The 17,531-nt window shown below is 37.2% G+C and overlaps 1 protein-coding gene across 1 annotated transcript in view; it reads left to right on the top strand.

Moving 5' to 3' along the window:
• Positions 1 to 17,531, top strand: part of LOC111156795 (phosphatidylinositol-3,4,5-trisphosphate dependent Rac exchange factor 2) — a 186,274-nt gene that overhangs the window by 128,617 nt on the left and 40,126 nt on the right. Inside the window, 2 exon segments of the mRNA XM_022517855.1 lie at positions 13,101 to 13,167; positions 13,422 to 13,612. Of these exon segments, the coding sequence (XP_022373563.1) occupies positions 13,101 to 13,167; positions 13,422 to 13,612 (258 nt within the window).

Below are 17,531 nucleotides of genomic sequence, written 5' to 3'. Positions count from 1 at the left end.
GGAATGAAATTAACAAAAAGACAGTCCCAAGGGAGCTTTAATTAATTAATGCATTTTTCACTTACCATATTCTGCTAATGACGTCTTTCTAATTTCTGTGTATCCATACTTCTAGTTTTATTACCTTTTCCCACCCCTTCTCTCTGAAGCAGATGTCTACAGTTATTTGTAAGACGAGACTCACCTCTGAATAGTTGTCTGCCTTAATATCTTAGAAGTCAGTAACAGTTCCACACTGCCTCAAATGATTTTAATTATGTACTTTGGAAGTTGAAGATGGAGCGGTCTTTTTCGTACAGTTGTCTTTTTCCTATTATAAGGTTCTTAAACAAAATAGTGAGTATATATATTTTTTTGTAATGGAGGAAACTTATGCTTGGCAATTTTTTCTTGACCAGTAGTTACCATTCATGATAGATGATTTCCAATTCTTTCTGACACACACTTCCTTTTTTTGAAAGAAGACCCATTTTCTTTGGAAATGATTTAGAGCCGTCACTTATCAATAAATTTAGGAAATTTAATTTAGGTACCTTAGGAAGTTTATTTACTGTACCAAAATATATCGAACACTCATAGTTGTGTGTGGTGCTATGCAAGGTAATTGAGTAATAAAGATAAACTGTACATTGGCTCTGTCTTCAAGGTGCTAGTAGTTGGGAGGAAAGAAACATGTAAACAAATCCTCGCAGTACACAACAGTAGATATCAACATTAGGGAAGGAAGTAGGTGCTGGAGAAATGGAAGCGCCTTTGACTCTGAAGATACTGAGGAAGTATGAGAGAGGAGGTGATGTTCAACATGGGTCTTAAATAATGAAAATAATGGGAAGTGATGCCAGCAAGATGATGGTACAGTGGTTTCCAGTGTCTCTCCACTTACAGAAACATGAATTTGAACAAATATCCATGAACAAAATTACCTTAACAGGAGCAAAAGATACTAGGTGAAGGATTATAGCACCTGCGTGGATCATGGAAATAAGAAAGTATGCATTATATTACCCCCATCAGCCCTCCCTTAAACCTGGCTAACCCAGGATAAAGAGATACACACTCCCCATGGAGTAAAAAGAGTGATGTGAGCACCCAACTTCACCATAATCCCAAGAATCAGGCCTACATCAGTGCCAGACCAACCCCCATGACCTCAGGCTCCAGGTGGGCTCCTGTGGAACCCTGTGGACCCAAGCACCAAGCCTGCCTGCCTGCTGACCAAGGCATCAGACTTATTCATCCATGGACCCTACCAGATGTCCCCTCTTACCCTAGAATCTCTGGATGGTCTAGCTGGTAAAAAGTTTTCCCTGCTGAAGGCAGTTTATAAAGACTGGAAGAGTTGTCTTCTTCTTCAAATGCACAGACACCAAGACCATAAGGGACACCAAACAAGACCATAAGGATCTTGAATAATCAAAGAAGTATGGCACCACAGAAGTAAATTAATAAAACTCCAATAACTGACCCTAAATAATGGAGATCTATAAACTGTTGGACAGAAAATTCAGAATTCTCTTAAAGAAATTCAGTGAATCACAGTGCAAGCAAACACAGACAACTAAATTAGGAAAGCAATACATGAACAAAATAAGATGTTCAAAAAAGAAATAGAAACCATTAAAAAAAAACAAAACAGAAATCCTAGAGTTGAAGAATGCAATGACTTAACTGGAATTTAATAGAGAGCTTCCACAGCAGATTCGACCAAGCAGGGAAAACAAAAACAAAAACAAAATAAAACAAAACAGTGCACTCAAAAACAGGACATTTGAAATTATCCAGTTAGGGGAACAAAAAGAAAACAAAGCCAAAAAAAAAAAAAAAAAAGATGCAAAAGAGTGAAGAGAGCCAACATGAATTATAGGATACCACTAAGAGAAACAACCTGCACATTACTGGGGTCCCAGAAGGAAAAGAGATGGAGAAAAGGTCAGAAAGCTTATTTAAAGAGGTTGCTGAGAACTTCAAGTCCAGGGAGAGATTTGGACATCCAAGGTTATGAAGCACATAGGCCTTCCAGAAGTTTCAACACAAAAAAGATCTTCTCCAAGATACATTAAAATAAAAATATCTAAAGTCAAAGACAAAGAGGAATTTTAAAACAACAGGAGAAATACTATTTCTCATGTACAAGATGCCCATGAGTACAGTGGATATCTCATCAGAGACCTTGCATGCCAGAAGAGAGTGGGGTGAACCAGAGAACATTATGCAAAGAGAAATAGGTCAAAAAGAATTACAGAAATCTAGAATATATGGAATCTAGAAGGAGAAGAAAAGGAAGAAGAAATAATGTGTGGACATGTGTCTGTACTTAATAATACTATGTTGAACAAAGGAAATATGCTTAGTAGAGAGTAAATAGTAAGTTTTAGGCTCATTCATCACTTATTAAAAAATGGTAACTGAGGAGATGATATGTTAATTACCTTGATTGTAGTAATTATTTCCCTATATATGTCTATATCAGATCATCATAGTGTATGCCTTAAATATATATGTATATGTATATATATTATTTAAAAATTCTGAAGAATGAATAACAGCTCTATTATGATGTTAGCTAATATTGAGTGACTGGCTCTGTGTTAAGTACTGTAGTAAGGGCCTTGAAAAATAAAGGGAAGCAGAGCCTTTTTATGGATTCTAGTATTAAAAAAAAAGTATAAAAGCTAAGAATTAGACATTTAAAACTCAATGTAATTGTGCTTCATCCATATTTATTTTCATCTTTTCTTCTTTATAACTGAGCAAGTATTTTGCTGGATCCTTTTTGCTAGTCATTTAGAGGTAAAACAACACTACTGTGGGTGAGTCCCTTACAAGGGACCCAGTGTATATTTTTCTCTTGATCATAGCTGTCTCTCACTGAGGCTGGATCACTGAAACACCCTTCCTCTCTAATTATAGGTTCCAATGACTGTTAAATACTTTCCTTTAAGTGTTTCTTTTCAGTGTTAATTGAGATGTAGCCTAATATTTCTAAGCTTAGGAAGAATCTTTTCTGCAAATAATCCTTCTTAAAATGTGCATAATATCATTTTATCTATAAATTAAGACATTTAATATATTTCTTGGAGCACCTGGGTGGCTCCATTGGTTGAGTGTCCAGTTTGTGATTTGGGCTCAGGTCATGATCTCATGAACCATGTGAACGAGCCCCATGTCAGACTCCACACTCAGCCAGGAGTCTGCTTGAGATTCTCTCTTTCTCTCCTTCTGCCCCTTCCCCCCCAAATAAATAAATAAATCTTAAAAAAAAATTTAAGATATTTCTTTTCCTCTTTTAAGTCAGATATCTATTTGATTGTTTGGTTGAAAGTATGCTAACTCCAACTCCTTTACAGCTCAAATGAAATAGAGTTCAATTTAGTTCAATACTATACCAAGTATAGATGCACTGTCTTTGGTTATGGGATGACAAATTTTGTGTGTATGTCAGGCACTATCTTTGGTTATGGGATTACAAGTTTTTTTTAAAGATTTTATTCATTTATTTATTTATTTATTTTGGAGAGTGAGAACAGGAGCAGGGGGAAGGGCAGAGGGAGAAGGAAAAGCAGATTCCCTGGACACGGGACTTGATCCTAGACCCCAAGATTATGACTGGGGTCTAAGTCACACGCTTAACAGACTGAGCCACCCAGTCACCCCAGGGTGACAAATTTTTAAAAAATGGTTCTCTGCTCTCTGAGAGTATGTAATTTAGCAAAGATGATAGAATGAGTGTAACCCGGTGCCGTGTAGTGAGATAAATGTTTTTCACTTGGGAAATTTTCAAGAAGATGTCATATTTGAGCAGGGTTTTGACTATCAACAGAATCTTGCCAAGCAGCAGAGGTGAGAAGAGATTCCAGGCAGATAGTATAATATGAGAAAAGGTGTGGCAGTTTTCCTGTGGGTGGATGGTGTGTTGGGGGAATCCAGTATGAACATGACAGGGCAAAGAGAGAGATGAGAGATAGGAAGGGAAGTCTGTTGGTAGATTGCTAGGGGAGGTCTTGAAGGCCCAAATTGTAGGTTTTGGGTACTGGGTAAATCTGAATGACTTTAAGCAAGGTAATAAAATATTCATCTCTGTGCTCTAGAAAGGTAATTTTGAAGGCCAGGTAGAGTCAAATAAGGAATACAGAGAAAGATCTGGAGGAGGAGAAGCTGATCTGTCAACTTCATGTCAGTTGAGACTTTTATGACTTTAAACCTAAAAAGACTTATGATTTTAAATCTAAAAATTATCCTTTAATATTGAGGTGCCAAACTTTCTTGAGACGTAACTGTTGTCAAATTAAGTAGACTTAGTTTAAAAATAGAAATATTACTTGACTCTACTGTTTTTCCTGGTGTAATGAGATGTTTTGTTTTTAATATAGTTAAACTTTATTTTTGGAAAGGTTTTCTTTTTTGGAGATTGACTTTTTCTGTCCATTTCCACAGAGATTGTGTCCTGTAGTAGCAGAGTATGGTGTCACCATTAGAAAATATGTACACACGCAGCATTTTAAGTCCCTGATGATATATGTATGTTGTAGGTGTAAGAAAGAAACATCACCCTTTCAGACTCATGAAAAGAGGAGCAAAAATCAGAATGCAGTAGAAGAATGTTTGGAAAAGAGACAATTGGATTTTAATTTTATAAATTGGAAGTTTTTCCAGTTTTAAAAATTGGAAGTCAGTGATTGAAGGTGTCAAAGGAAAAGAGGGATAGGAGGGTGTTGACAGCAGTAAAAAGCAATGTGGCATAGCCCCACTACCTCTGACACCATAATTCTCTGTCCAGGGCGTCAATGAAGTCCTTTTTTTTTTTTTTTTAATGTGAGAAAGTCTTGCCCTATGTAGTCATTAGAATTGTTTTGTTAGCCTTCCAGGAATCTTTTTCCCAACACTAAAGTAGAAATTAAGCTGTTTATTGATATGGGAAGTTATATAAGGACTATAACCTTGGGTGCTCCATTTTTGACAAGCGAGAAGACAGATTTATCCAAGCAAATCCAAGTTTATCTCATTATCTGGGACTTCTCTTCATATTTCTTTTAGTAAAACACATTCCAGGGCTAAAGCTTGTGGTCATGGAAGGCAAATAGGGGTAGGATAGAGACACAAATTAACATTTTCCCACCTACTTATTCATCATGTATTTTTTTACCCATCCATGGGCACAGATTGAACCTCTCTGGTGATTTTCCTTTTTACAAGAAATAAGCTCTTTCAATAATATTTTCTGTAGATTTTTTTTCTGATTTAAGTGCTACGGTAGGCCAATGCGGCTTAACAATAATTCTCATTAGACACCCAGTCACAGCTATAGTCAACTGTCATGCCATTGTAATAATGATATATCTAACTATACCAATGACTAATACCTGTAACCAAACAAATACTGTTATAGTTCCTTTTTTGAAATGCAGAGTAATTGCTAAAATCCAAAAGCTAACTTATACAGTTTAGAATATTTTGGGATAGAACATGATGTTATAAGAAGTATAGATGAGTCTGCCCAAGTAAGAAATTTTCATAAATTATTATAAATAGTGATCTCATAGGCAATGATCTGGAGAAAAAAAACAGAAAATAACAGAGAGCTGAGCTGAATACTGTAGATGTTCCTCCTTATTTATAAAGCACCAGTGGCTCTTATGCCTTAATCAATCTCTCTTGGATTGGATATCCTCCAACATGCCCAGAAAAAGCTGGGAAAAAAGGTACCAGATGAGAAGAATGTGACATTCTTTGTCACTGGTTTAAATCCCTTATGACAAAAATAGCAGGTTTAAATATTTTACATTAAGCTGTTGCATTGTCTCTCTTTGTGTGAAAACCTGACCCTTTGAAGTACCTGCCTGACTCTATAGAGCTATGATCTTAATTCTTTACCCAGCTGAGAAAACACTTTCCTGATTTTTTAAATTAGTATATTAACCTGCATAACTCTACATAAATAATCTCAGTGTTCCCCCAAATTCATTGTTTTTCTCTTGTGGCAAACATCAGTTCCCTATTTTCATTACCATGATCTTATTTTGAATGCCAAATAATTCTTTCTCTTCTAGGATTTCTTGCAGCTCTGAATTCCCTAAATTTTCAAATCTCATGTGTCACGTATTTCTTTCCATTTATTTTTACTTTTTTTTTAAGATTTTATTTATTTATTTTTATTTGACAGAGAACACAAGTAGGCAGAGAGGCAGGCAGAGAGAGAGGAGGAAGCAGGCTCTCCGCTGAGCAGAGAGCCCGATGTGGGGCTCAATCCCAGGACTCTGGGATCATGACCTGAGCCGAAGGCAGAGGCTTTAACCCACTGAGCCACCCAGGCGCCCCTATTTTTACTTTTTTAATGATAGCTAAGTGTATACTGTGTTGTGCTTCTCTCCACTGTTTAACAAATGAATTATAATTCTTTAGCTCAGTATTTAATTTCCTCACAGTATGGAACCAGCCTACTTGCACAACATTCTCTCTCTCTCCCTTATATGAACCTGCTCTTCAGCCAGATTGGCTCCACCCACTTTTCTATCTGTTCCGCTGTTCATGGTGTTGCCTCCATTTGAAATGCTGCTTTCCTATTTTGACCTGTCCAGAATCCCATCCATCTGTCAAAGTCCAACGCTTATGGTATATTCTAATTTATATGGGCTTGCTTCTTCCTCATGCGAGTATATCCCAATAACATTTTTCACCTTTAAACTTACCTGTCAGTTAGATCTACCTTGCATTATAGATACCTGTGTACCTGTCTCCACTATTAGATTGTATGAGATAAACGCCCAAGATTAGTTTCACTATAGTTATTTGATTTGGATATATTTATATCACTACATATTATAACTTATGACATTATCACCCCTTTCATTGGTATTTTATTCTACAGGGACTAAATGAAAAAATATTATCATAATGTATCAATTTAATATGGCAGAGTTAATTTACAAAGGTGACAACCAAGTTTGATGTATGCTAGCCTGAAAGGAAACTGACTGTCCAGCCACTATGAAGTAGTGGCAGCAGTTGCAAAACGGTCTTAATAAGATTTGCTGTATGAGACAAAGGACCATGACTTCATTCTTACTAACCTCAGAAGCATAATAAACTATGGTCAGTTTGGGCATTTTTCCAATTTTGCCATTAACTTGCTCATAAATTTTGATTAGGGGGCATTGTAAGACTTTCATAATTAAGGGAAGTGCATTAGAAATTTATTTCCTGTGAACAGTTCGTCATATTCTGAAAAATACTGAAGTTCTGTAAATACCTGTAAACCTTAGGGATGGTAAAGTAGGTGGCTGAACAGACTTTTTTCTGATAGCGAGTACCTAAAATTAGTTGCAACCTCAAGTCTAAATTTTAATTCTAACAAATAATTGGTTGACTTAAAATATATGTTGGCTAGGCAAACTTCTTAAGACTAACAAAGTGGCTGTATTCCATGGTTATCTCCTCTAGACTTCATCAGCACACAGATCTATTTTGTAATGATTTCTTGCTTTCTTTAATCATGGATTAACAAATATTAACTATTTGTACAAGTCTGCATCAGTAAATACATGTAATTCTGTATTTGTAGGAGGCATTTATCTTCTAAGAGTGTTTTGAAGGGTGCAGTTATATCATTAGATGCTTTTTCTATTTTAGTTTTGCTATATAGCAACTTGGAAAAGACTAAATTGTTTCCGAATAAGGTTTCACTTGATATGGGCATGTATACATTTTAAATTTATAAAGGTTATTTTTCAACGGGCTCTCTTCATAAAATCTCTTTTGTTTTTTTTTCCTTCAAGGATTTTGCCCCATTGGAAATTTTAAGATTTCTGCCAAGTCAGGTTTTTTTTTTTTTTTTTAAGATTTTATTTATTTATTTGAGAGAGAGAGAGCATGAGCAGGGTGAGGGGCAGAGGGAGAAGCAGACACCCCACTGAGCAGGGAGCCCTACGCGAGGCTCGATCCCAGGACTACCGGGATCATGACCTGAGCTGAATGAAGGCAGGTAGATGCTTAACCAAAGGAGCCACGCATGGGCCCTGACAGTCTTCTTTAACCTAAAGAAAGATTCATTTCTTTTTAGAACTGAACCACTGTTTGTGCCCTGATCATGGAATTATGTAGTTTCTAAGTACCTACTTAAATTTTCATTTTTTATGTGTATCAGAAAATATCACAGGTGGCCTTAAGGGAAAGAAGAAAGTTTGGGTCTTATTTTTATTCCTTGCTATGCCTTAAAAATGCTCCAGAGGATGCCTCCCACTGTGTGCACTTGAATAGCAGTTATTATTAACTATTGAATGCATCCGATTTGCTTACCACAGTACTGAGTACTTCTCATTTTGATTAATATTCGACATTATGCCATATATATATATATTAGGCAATTTTAATATACATTGTAAAAACAAGGTACTTGAGACCCTGGGAGACTAAATAATTTGTCCCTGAACTTGGGCACTCTTTACTTGTTTTACTTTCTCTGCCAAGCACACTTGAGGGAAAGGCCTGAGGACATCTCATCAAGGTACCTCTACGAGTTCTGGCTTTGAAGCACCACCTTCTTTCCAAGCGTATAGCACTGCTAGGTAAAATGCAAAGTCAGAAAAAGTCAAAGTCACAGCTGAGCTCATGATTTATCATCTCAGTGGCCCACAAATCAAAAGAAAATGCAAGTGATGAGTAGTGAGCTATGCTGAGGCCTCTCAAGGTGGCCAGAAGGGCCGGTATGACTACTTCCAGGTTAATACGAGATTGAAGTCCTTCTACACTGAGTGGAGATCCAGAGCTGGCCTTATAGGTTGAAGCCAGGACGTAGAGGAGGACTCATCTGCTTCTGAGCAAACCTGCTGCCACTACTTTAGGCTATATCTTTTGATGCCAAGAATGGGTCATATGGCAGGAAGAAGGCAGCACCGCCAATAAACTGGGGCTTGAATCCGATCACTCATTGGTTCAGGAATGTTAATTGTAATAGTCCAGATGCCAGCACAATGTATACTTGAATTACCAATATGAAACTGATTATGTCTAGGTGGTTCTGGGCACCAAATGAGCACAAAATCATTTGTAAGAGAAGGATAATGAGAGATGGGGGTTGGAGGTATATCAAAAAGCTAAATAAAACTAAATTTAAAACAATCTCCTGACTTCAAATGAACCTGAAAACAAGAAAAAAAAAAAATCCAAAGCACATGAGAAAAAGCCTTACACTAGGAAAGAGCCAATGAAGTCAACCATTGAGAATAGATTTTACTGGAAGAAATTAAAATATTGAAACAGCCTGAGAGAGCATATTTTGGATATTCAAAATATAAACCAAGGATTGGCATCTGTAAAAAGGTAGAAAATCCTGAAATAAAAACAGTCATGATCTAATGCTTTATTTATTTACAAATATTTTTTAAGATTATACTGTGGTCCGCACACTCTTATGGGTGCCAGAGATGCAGGAATGAACCCAAGTAAATAAAAATCATATCCACATAGTTTATATCCTCATGGGGAGTTTACCTGTTGGTGGTGGAAATGAAATAAGAATAGGCAGAAATCTCGGAAATGAAAGACAGCCATTGAAATAAAATTCCCAGTAGAAAGTATAAACTCTACATAAGGAATAACATGGAGGACATTGGGAGATGGAGAGGAGAAATGAGTTGGGGGAAATCAGAAGGGGAGACAAACCATGAGAGACTATGGGCTCTAAGAAACAAACTGTGGATTTTGGAGGGGAGGGGGTGGGAGGTTGGATGAGCCTGGTGGTGGGTATTATGGAGGGCAAGTATTGCATGGAGCACTGGTTGTGCTGCATAAACAACGAATTTTGGAACACTGAAAATAAAATTAAACTTAAAAAAAGAAAGTATAAACTCTAGACTTGACAATGACAGATTTTTTTTTTCTTTTCAATTTGGAAGCTATTACTTAGGAAATCACCTAAAATGCAGTCACGGGAAAATAAGACTTTAAAAGTGTACGTACGAGGAAAGAAAGAGAGAGAATGAGAGAGAGAGAACTCCAGATTATGGGAAGAAATAATAGCTGAGATTATTTTAGAACTGAAGATAAGACTCCTCGCATTGAAAGGACACTCTGAGAACCTATCTGGATAAACAACAATAAATCAGTGCCTGAACACTTGAGGTAAAACCTCAGAACATTGAGGATAAAAAGAAAATCTTTGCCCATCGAAGAAAAAATACAGACTAGCCCCAAAGCAAAGGCAACTAGATTGAGAGCAGACACCAAGAGCATTATTTAGGGGGAAAATGTCCTATAATTTGGATTCTAGAATTTAATGCCACCATATACCACTAACACATTGATCAAACATAGTAATAGAATATCCAACTTTTAAAAACCGAATATTTTGAGGAAGCAAGCCTAGAAAAAAAATGTGTGGATTAAAAAAAAAATAGTAAAGAGGAACAGCAACTTCTAAATGTCACCAAATTTAACTCTTGCTATAAAAAGTAATAACTAATTTCTATGTAAAGGAAGTTAAGACTACACAAAAGAAAAATGCAATATGCAAGAGAAGAAGAAGAAATATGGCCCACAAATAAATACAGATTGAAAATAAAAAGACCGAAGGTTGAATTTCTCATGACATCAATGGGAACAAGGATGTGGAAGAATGGTCATAGCTGCTTTTTGGTCTGGTAGTCCACATGGGCCAACTGTGTGGGTGACCTTGTAAAGCATGGGAGTGGTAAATGCCAGCTTCTGGGTGGTATTTACCTTAGGAAGGGAGAGTTCAGAGCAAAAGTGGGAGTGGAGAAGGGTGAGCAAGAAGGTGCTCACCTGTATCTATAATGTTTCATTTCTTTAAAAGGTGAAGCAAAAGTGCCAAGTGCCAGGATCTGTTAAAACATGGTGGTGCATACCTGAATTTTCATACTTCATAGTATTAGCCTAAATGTGTACGTGTGTAACTGAAATGAAAAGACACTCAGAACTTTCAGGAGAACATGAATATTTATGCATAGCAATAAGGTTTAAAAAGCCCAAAGTCTTTGTCAGGATCTGTTAAGTCCCTGCCTACAGACTCTGCCCCTCTGACCTCTCTCAGTCACTCATTCATTCTAACTTCACCCCAGCCCCATTGCATGTTTTTGTACCTCACGCAAGTCTGGTTCATTTCCTCTTTTCATACCAGCAATCCTGTTTGCTGTCTCTTTCTGATACTGGAGAAGATGTCAAAATTTTTAAAATGTCTCAGATGCCTTTGATTTTGTTCTTGGTCCAGTGCTCTTAGTAGATATTGATTCTGCCAGCTGAATGAAACGATGTTTTCTTGGTGTTTGAATGATGTTCCACCTGAGAATGGTTTATGCCACCATAACCCAGTCCTTGCGAGCAGAACACTGCCTGGGGTGACTGGAGTCCTCATACTCCTGGCAGCCTTATGTGCTCAGGAGCAACAGGTAGCTGTGGAATTTAGACTGAGGGAATAATTTTCCATGGACTCGTGTGCTCTTTTCTACCCTATTGATTTTTCTACCAAGCACACTTGAGGAAAGGCATGGGAACATCTGGTCAAGGTATCTCTGTGGGTTTCAGATTTGAGGCACCACCTTTGTTCCAAGATGGTATGTGGAAATCTTTAGGAGTTCAAATGAATATAAGGAATAATAACCCAACTTTGGATGCAGAACTGTTTTTAAGTTTTTGTTCTTGTTTGAGTTTGCATTTGAGAGGTAAGCTAATTCTCAGTAAGACTGAGCCTGATTTTCATTTTGGAAGTGACTCCTAAAGTTTTCCTAATTTAAAGTGTAAAAATTGATTAAGCCATGCTACTTTATCTTAAAAAGACAAAAACAAACATTGTTACTAGGGATAGTGCTAATGGGAATAGCCATGTATGAGTGTGCACGTGCGCATGCATGCATAGAAGGGGACTCTGGACATAAAGGTCTCTTTCACTGATTTTGCCCACTACTACTCATGCATTTGATAATAACCGGATGGTATTTTGAGGTTCTAAATGGTGCTCCAAAACATCAGCCTAATCAGTTTTATTCTAATATCTTGTCTGATAATCATTTTAATACTGTGGAACTTATTTTGGTACATTGATACTAAGTGTTCACATCTTGAAAATAATTTCACTTCATCAAAAATAAATAGTAGATGAAATTTAACTTAAGTGTATCCTGTCTTCAGGGGTCATTTCCTTACAATTTCAGCTTAGTATTGAGCCAAGAGCTAAGCAAAACTCAGCAAAATTCTTTGGAAATTGCGTTTAATTATTGCAGGTCACTAAGATTCAATTTCCGGTATTTAAAATACTTGGTGCCGCATTACATCCTGGTAACAAAGAGAAAGAGTATACTTGAAGAGGGTCTAACTTCCAATCTGAGCCTAGCTTAGTAAATGAAAGAATTCAACTCTGTATTTGGTTTAAAATTAGTTTTTTGAGTATTAGTTTTATAATCTTGCCCAATGAATGAAAACTAGATAATGTTCACCAGTAGTCACAAGAATATATTATCTCTTCAACTTTTGTGATAATATTAATTATGGAAAATATTAGTGAGCACTTACTCTGTGCTATGTACTATTCTCAAGGTTTTATTTGCATTAACTCATTTAATCTTCTTAGCAGGCTTGTGAAGTAGAAGATAATGTTATCCCCAAATTACAAAAGAGGAAATTGAGGCATACACAAATTAAGTAATGTCTCTGAGACCACACAGTGTGTAATGGAGCTGGTGGTAGCTTTAGTTCTTTTCTTTTCTTTTCTTTTTTTAATTTTTTAAGATTTATTTGAGAGAGAGCATGTGGGAGGCAGGTGGGTGGGTAGGGGTAGAGGGAGAGGGAGAGAAAGAATCTCAAGCAGACTCCCTGCTGAATTCAGAGCTGGAAGCAGGGGCTCCATCTCACAACCCTGAGACCATGACCTTAGCTGAAATTGAGTCAGATGCTCAACTGACTGAGCCTCCCAGGTGCCTCATTAGGCATTTTCTACTAATAGAAGACTATTGACTTTTTTTGCACTCCCACCCATACTAGTGTGCAACTTGTTTTTCATTTGTCTTCAAAAGGAAATCAGTGAAACTTGCACATTTTTATGCATTTTAGTGTTTCTAGCAATAAATGATCACCTATTCCTTGTTTTCTTACAGGGCCTTCTACTTGGACAAGTCAAACTCACCACCCAACTCCACATCCAAAGCTGCCTATGTAGATAAGGTAAAAAGAGATGACTGCATTTGTTGATGCTTTGCCATTCACAGAACTCCCTTATTTATTTTTTTCCATTGTTGTTCTTAGATAATGTGTCGTTCTTAGACAAATATTTGTAGCCTCCAAAGCTGTTACCTCCACGAGAAAGATATTTTAGACTCTTCATTAAACATTTTAACGATGGTGGACTGTAGCCCATCAACAAGCATTTCTTCCTACGGGATGTGTGGAGCTTTATGTTCGTCACTTTTTTTCTGCAGCTAATGAGGCCTCTCAATGCTCTGGATGAACTTTATCGGCTGGTAGCCTCGTTTATCAGATCCAAGCGCACAGCGGCCTGCGCAAACACAGCCTGCAGTGCATCGGGGGTGGGGCTGCTGTCTGTGTCCTCGGAGCTGTGCTCCCGGCTGGGGGCCTGCCACATCATCATGTGTAACAGCGGCGTGCACAGGTATGTCACCTGCCCTGCCATGTCGGCCTGTCTCGGGCCCGATTTCGTTTGGAGGTTCTTGCTTACGTTTTGGTTACAGGAAATGGTAACTGGAAACATTCAGAGGACTTGGATGTATTTGGAATAAGATTTGGGAAATCAGATCATGGTGACACTGTGTTTTCTGGCTTCAGTTTTATGTTTGGTGACTGGTGATTCATACAAATGAATGCAATCCCACATTTATATCACTGTAGCTTATCTGCCCAGAATCTTATGACCCTGGCATTTATATTACAAGATATTTATACTTTAGGTACAAACTTGTACATCCATTATCTTCATTGTAGGAACTTGCCAGGTAGGAGCTGGCAAGTAGCTAAACAAAACTTTTTTCACTGTACTTCATGGACCTTCCATCTTCGCTGGTTTGGGTTTCTGTATCCAATGATTGTGAGGTGGGTGCTGCCTTGAGGTTACCACTGCCCTTCTACTTTTGGCAAAATTAGGTCCAGAAGCCCACACAATATACATTCCTGGAAATGGAAGAGGAAATCTTAGATGGGTCCAGTGCAGGTGGTTTTTCTTAGGCAGCTGTGCTCAGTCTGGGGTGGCCAAGGTAGGCTTAGGTACTCATACAGCTGCATCAGCTACAAAATGGGGGTGGAGGAGCCCGTGTCAGGTCCTTCCCCATGACCACATGCTCCTCCTCTGTCACCTCACCATTTTCACAAGGAAGTGAAACCATAAAGCAGAATGTGGTCCTCATTGTAATCTGAGTAGGCAAATAGTGTCCTGTCACCCACCATAGTCTCTTCCTGGAACTGGGCCAGTTAGATTTTGAGATTGGTGTTATTGTTTAGTCAGATTTACTTGGTACTGGACCTGTGTAAAGGACTGCAGTTGGACTATTAGCTGTGTAACATCATAAAGCAATGATGCTCATGTTAGAGGCATAAATATGGCATGACAGTATGAACAACAGATAACAAAAAATAAGAAGAAGATATAATAAGATAACAGAATAAGAATAAACAGACCTCCACTGCAAGAAAATGTAAATGACCTCAGAAAGTTACAGCTAAAAACCAAGGTGCAGATGGAAAACAGATCTCTGAGATGGGTAAACTTTTCCCTAAAGAAGGTGATGTTTGAACTGGGTTTTGATGCGTCAGGATGAAGAGGTAAAAAGTGGGAGAAAAATGATCTGAGGCAGCAGGTTCTCATCTGTAAAATTCCATTTTGATTTGGTATGCCTGGATTCTAGTCTTACACAGCGTGTTCTTGCTTACAAAGTATGGCAAGACCTTATTTCTCTGAAAGGAGTATTATATTCTGTGGTTGACAAAATATACAGAATTTTCTCCTTTATTTTAATGGCTGTGTACTACTCTGTGCTCTATTGCAAGCTGTAATAAGCTTAATTGAAAATATTGTCTGCAACCAAATGAATAAAATATTGTTTCATAATTTGTTTACTAGCAGAGAAGTGATCTCTCCCTTCTGATCAACTCGTGTTCACTCCTTCTGTTCCCACTTACTCATTCACTCATTTATGCATTCATTATTCATTCACTCAATAAATATGCATTGAGCACCAATTATGTGCCAGCCCTGGTCTAGTTGCTGGAGGTACAGGATTGAAAAATTAAAGTCTCTGTTCTCAAACAGAGTGCATCCTGTTGGGGGTAACAGATGATAATGTAAATAAATACATATGTAATGTGGTAAATGGAATAAATAGAAAAAAGAACAGAAGTCAAAGGGGTAGAAGGGGGGGTAGCACCATCCAACAAGGGATTTTATCAGAGACTTGTGTGAAATGAAGGAGTGATATTTATGCAAATATCTCAGAGAAAGAACATTCTATCTTAGGGAGCAGCAGTGCAAATGTGGGAGCTCAAGGAACGGCATCGAGGCTATCGTGGCCTCAGTCAAGTGTCATTTCCTTGATTATATTTGTTCTTATCTCACCCTGCTGCAAGAGCATAGCTTTCTGAGGACTGGATACACCATGACCACGAAGGGGGCACTTCAGACTTCGAAACTACAAGCCTACCCTCTTACCTCAACATTAATTTGCTGAAAGTAAATGCAATTAAATCTGCATTTAATCCTAGAACCATGATCAGGTTGTCCTAGTTATTCTCTCTGCTACCCCATGAGCAGTTTTAGAACCTGACAAATGTTTCCTGGGAGAAATAGATTGATGGCCCACAGCTGTTTTATAATTACCATAATCACTGGTTGGTGTGTTGAGACCACAAGGAATGTTGAAATTTCAAAGTAGTTTGATTTTTTCCATTTCTACTGTTCAAAATAAATGTAGCTTTAGTTAGTTCATTTCAGACATTTACTGAGGTATAGCCACAAATACTCCATGACAAATGCTGAATTTAAAGTTAACACTAGTTGAAAATGGTACAGATTTATTTTTCTATTATGCAGAATAAAATGGGAGTTTAATATTATCTTTTAATCTCTCAGTAAAGGCTATGCTTACATTTTTCATGACAATAAAATGTGCTAACTTATATTGGATTTGGAAATCTCACATAAAGACTGTTCTTAAAATAATTCTTCCATAATTACAATTCAGACAGCTAGAGAGAAACCCAAGCAGATCCGCACCTGCACTTAGCATTGAACATGGAGGCTTGCCTTCAGGTTCTGAAAAAGGGAAGTTCACAGTGTGAATCAGAATAAATATTACACATACCACTTTTACAATTTAGGTTTAAAATCAATACAAGAAATGGTCAAAAAATCAACGTTAGACAATTTCCTGCCTTTTCTGATTTTATTTGCAAAATAAACAGAGAATCTAAAATGTTTTTAGAGTATTGAATGATTCTGCATATGTTTGATATTAAAGAGAAGAATGTGGTTTTTCAGAATGAAAAGGCAGATTTAATTAGCATTAATGTCTAGATGTTTTAATGCCAACCTGAATTGGATGGCAGAGCTGCATACAGCAGTGAATGCAAGATTAGTAGGAATAGAATTCAGGATGAATTATTAAAATCTTCTCATAGCATTTAGCCTGTCTTTGTTTTTATTAAATTCTTTTCCCTCGGGAAATCCTTTGTGTGTATTACAATTCTACTGATGAACTTCCCAGCCCACACTGTTAATTCACTTGTATCCCTTATCTTCATTGCTATTAGACGGTGCGAGAATAGGACTGTCTCTTCTTAAAAACAGGTTTTTGCCTTTTAAACAATGTAAACTTGATATTAAAGGTAGCTTAGCAAATGAAACATTTTTATATAATGTCTTACCCTGACATGACTTCTTTCATGTTCATTTTCTGTCTTCTCTTGCCACTTCCATCAAACAACACACATATGAACCTGGTTTTATTAGTAAATAGAGTTCAACAACCTGCTTTATGCTCATAACAACTGTCTGTATTTTCAAAATGTACACATAAACTTTCTCATTATCATTTTCATTAGTTACATGGTTAATCCAAGCAGTTGCTATGCCGTAGTTTACAAAATTATCACGTTAGTGGTTTATCTTCCTTGTCCATTGCCTGAAAGTCTTGCAAGAGAGGCTGCTTTCATTATGTAGCTGTTCAGATTTCAATTTTATTTTCCATTAAGTTAAAAGAAAAACAAAAATATCCTCCAGTTAGAATTACTATGTCAAGGAGTTCAAACCTTTGTGGTCAATAATATATCTTGTTCAGGTTCTCAAAAGGATCGTCCTCATGGACAACACAACCAGCAGGTTAGAAGGCTGTGTAGCATTTTCACCCTTTTCTGGTCTGCAGAGGGTTCTTGAATCCATTTATCCATGGTGCTTCTCTCCTAGATGTACAATGATATGTCACTAGTGCTTTAGTTTATAGTTCTGCGATTAACAAATACAAACATTGGAATTGAATAGTTTTTTTGAATTTCCTTTTCAAAGATTTATGCCATACACTGTCTGG

This window comes from Enhydra lutris, unplaced genomic scaffold (assembly GCF_002288905.1).
Source record: "Enhydra lutris kenyoni isolate GAN:26980312 unplaced genomic scaffold, ASM228890v2 scaffoldscaffold49, whole genome shotgun sequence".
NCBI classification, from domain to species: Eukaryota; Metazoa; Chordata; class Mammalia; order Carnivora; family Mustelidae; genus Enhydra; species Enhydra lutris.
Note: the sequence above shows the minus strand (reverse complement) of the source record. Positions and strands in the feature narration are given on the sequence as shown.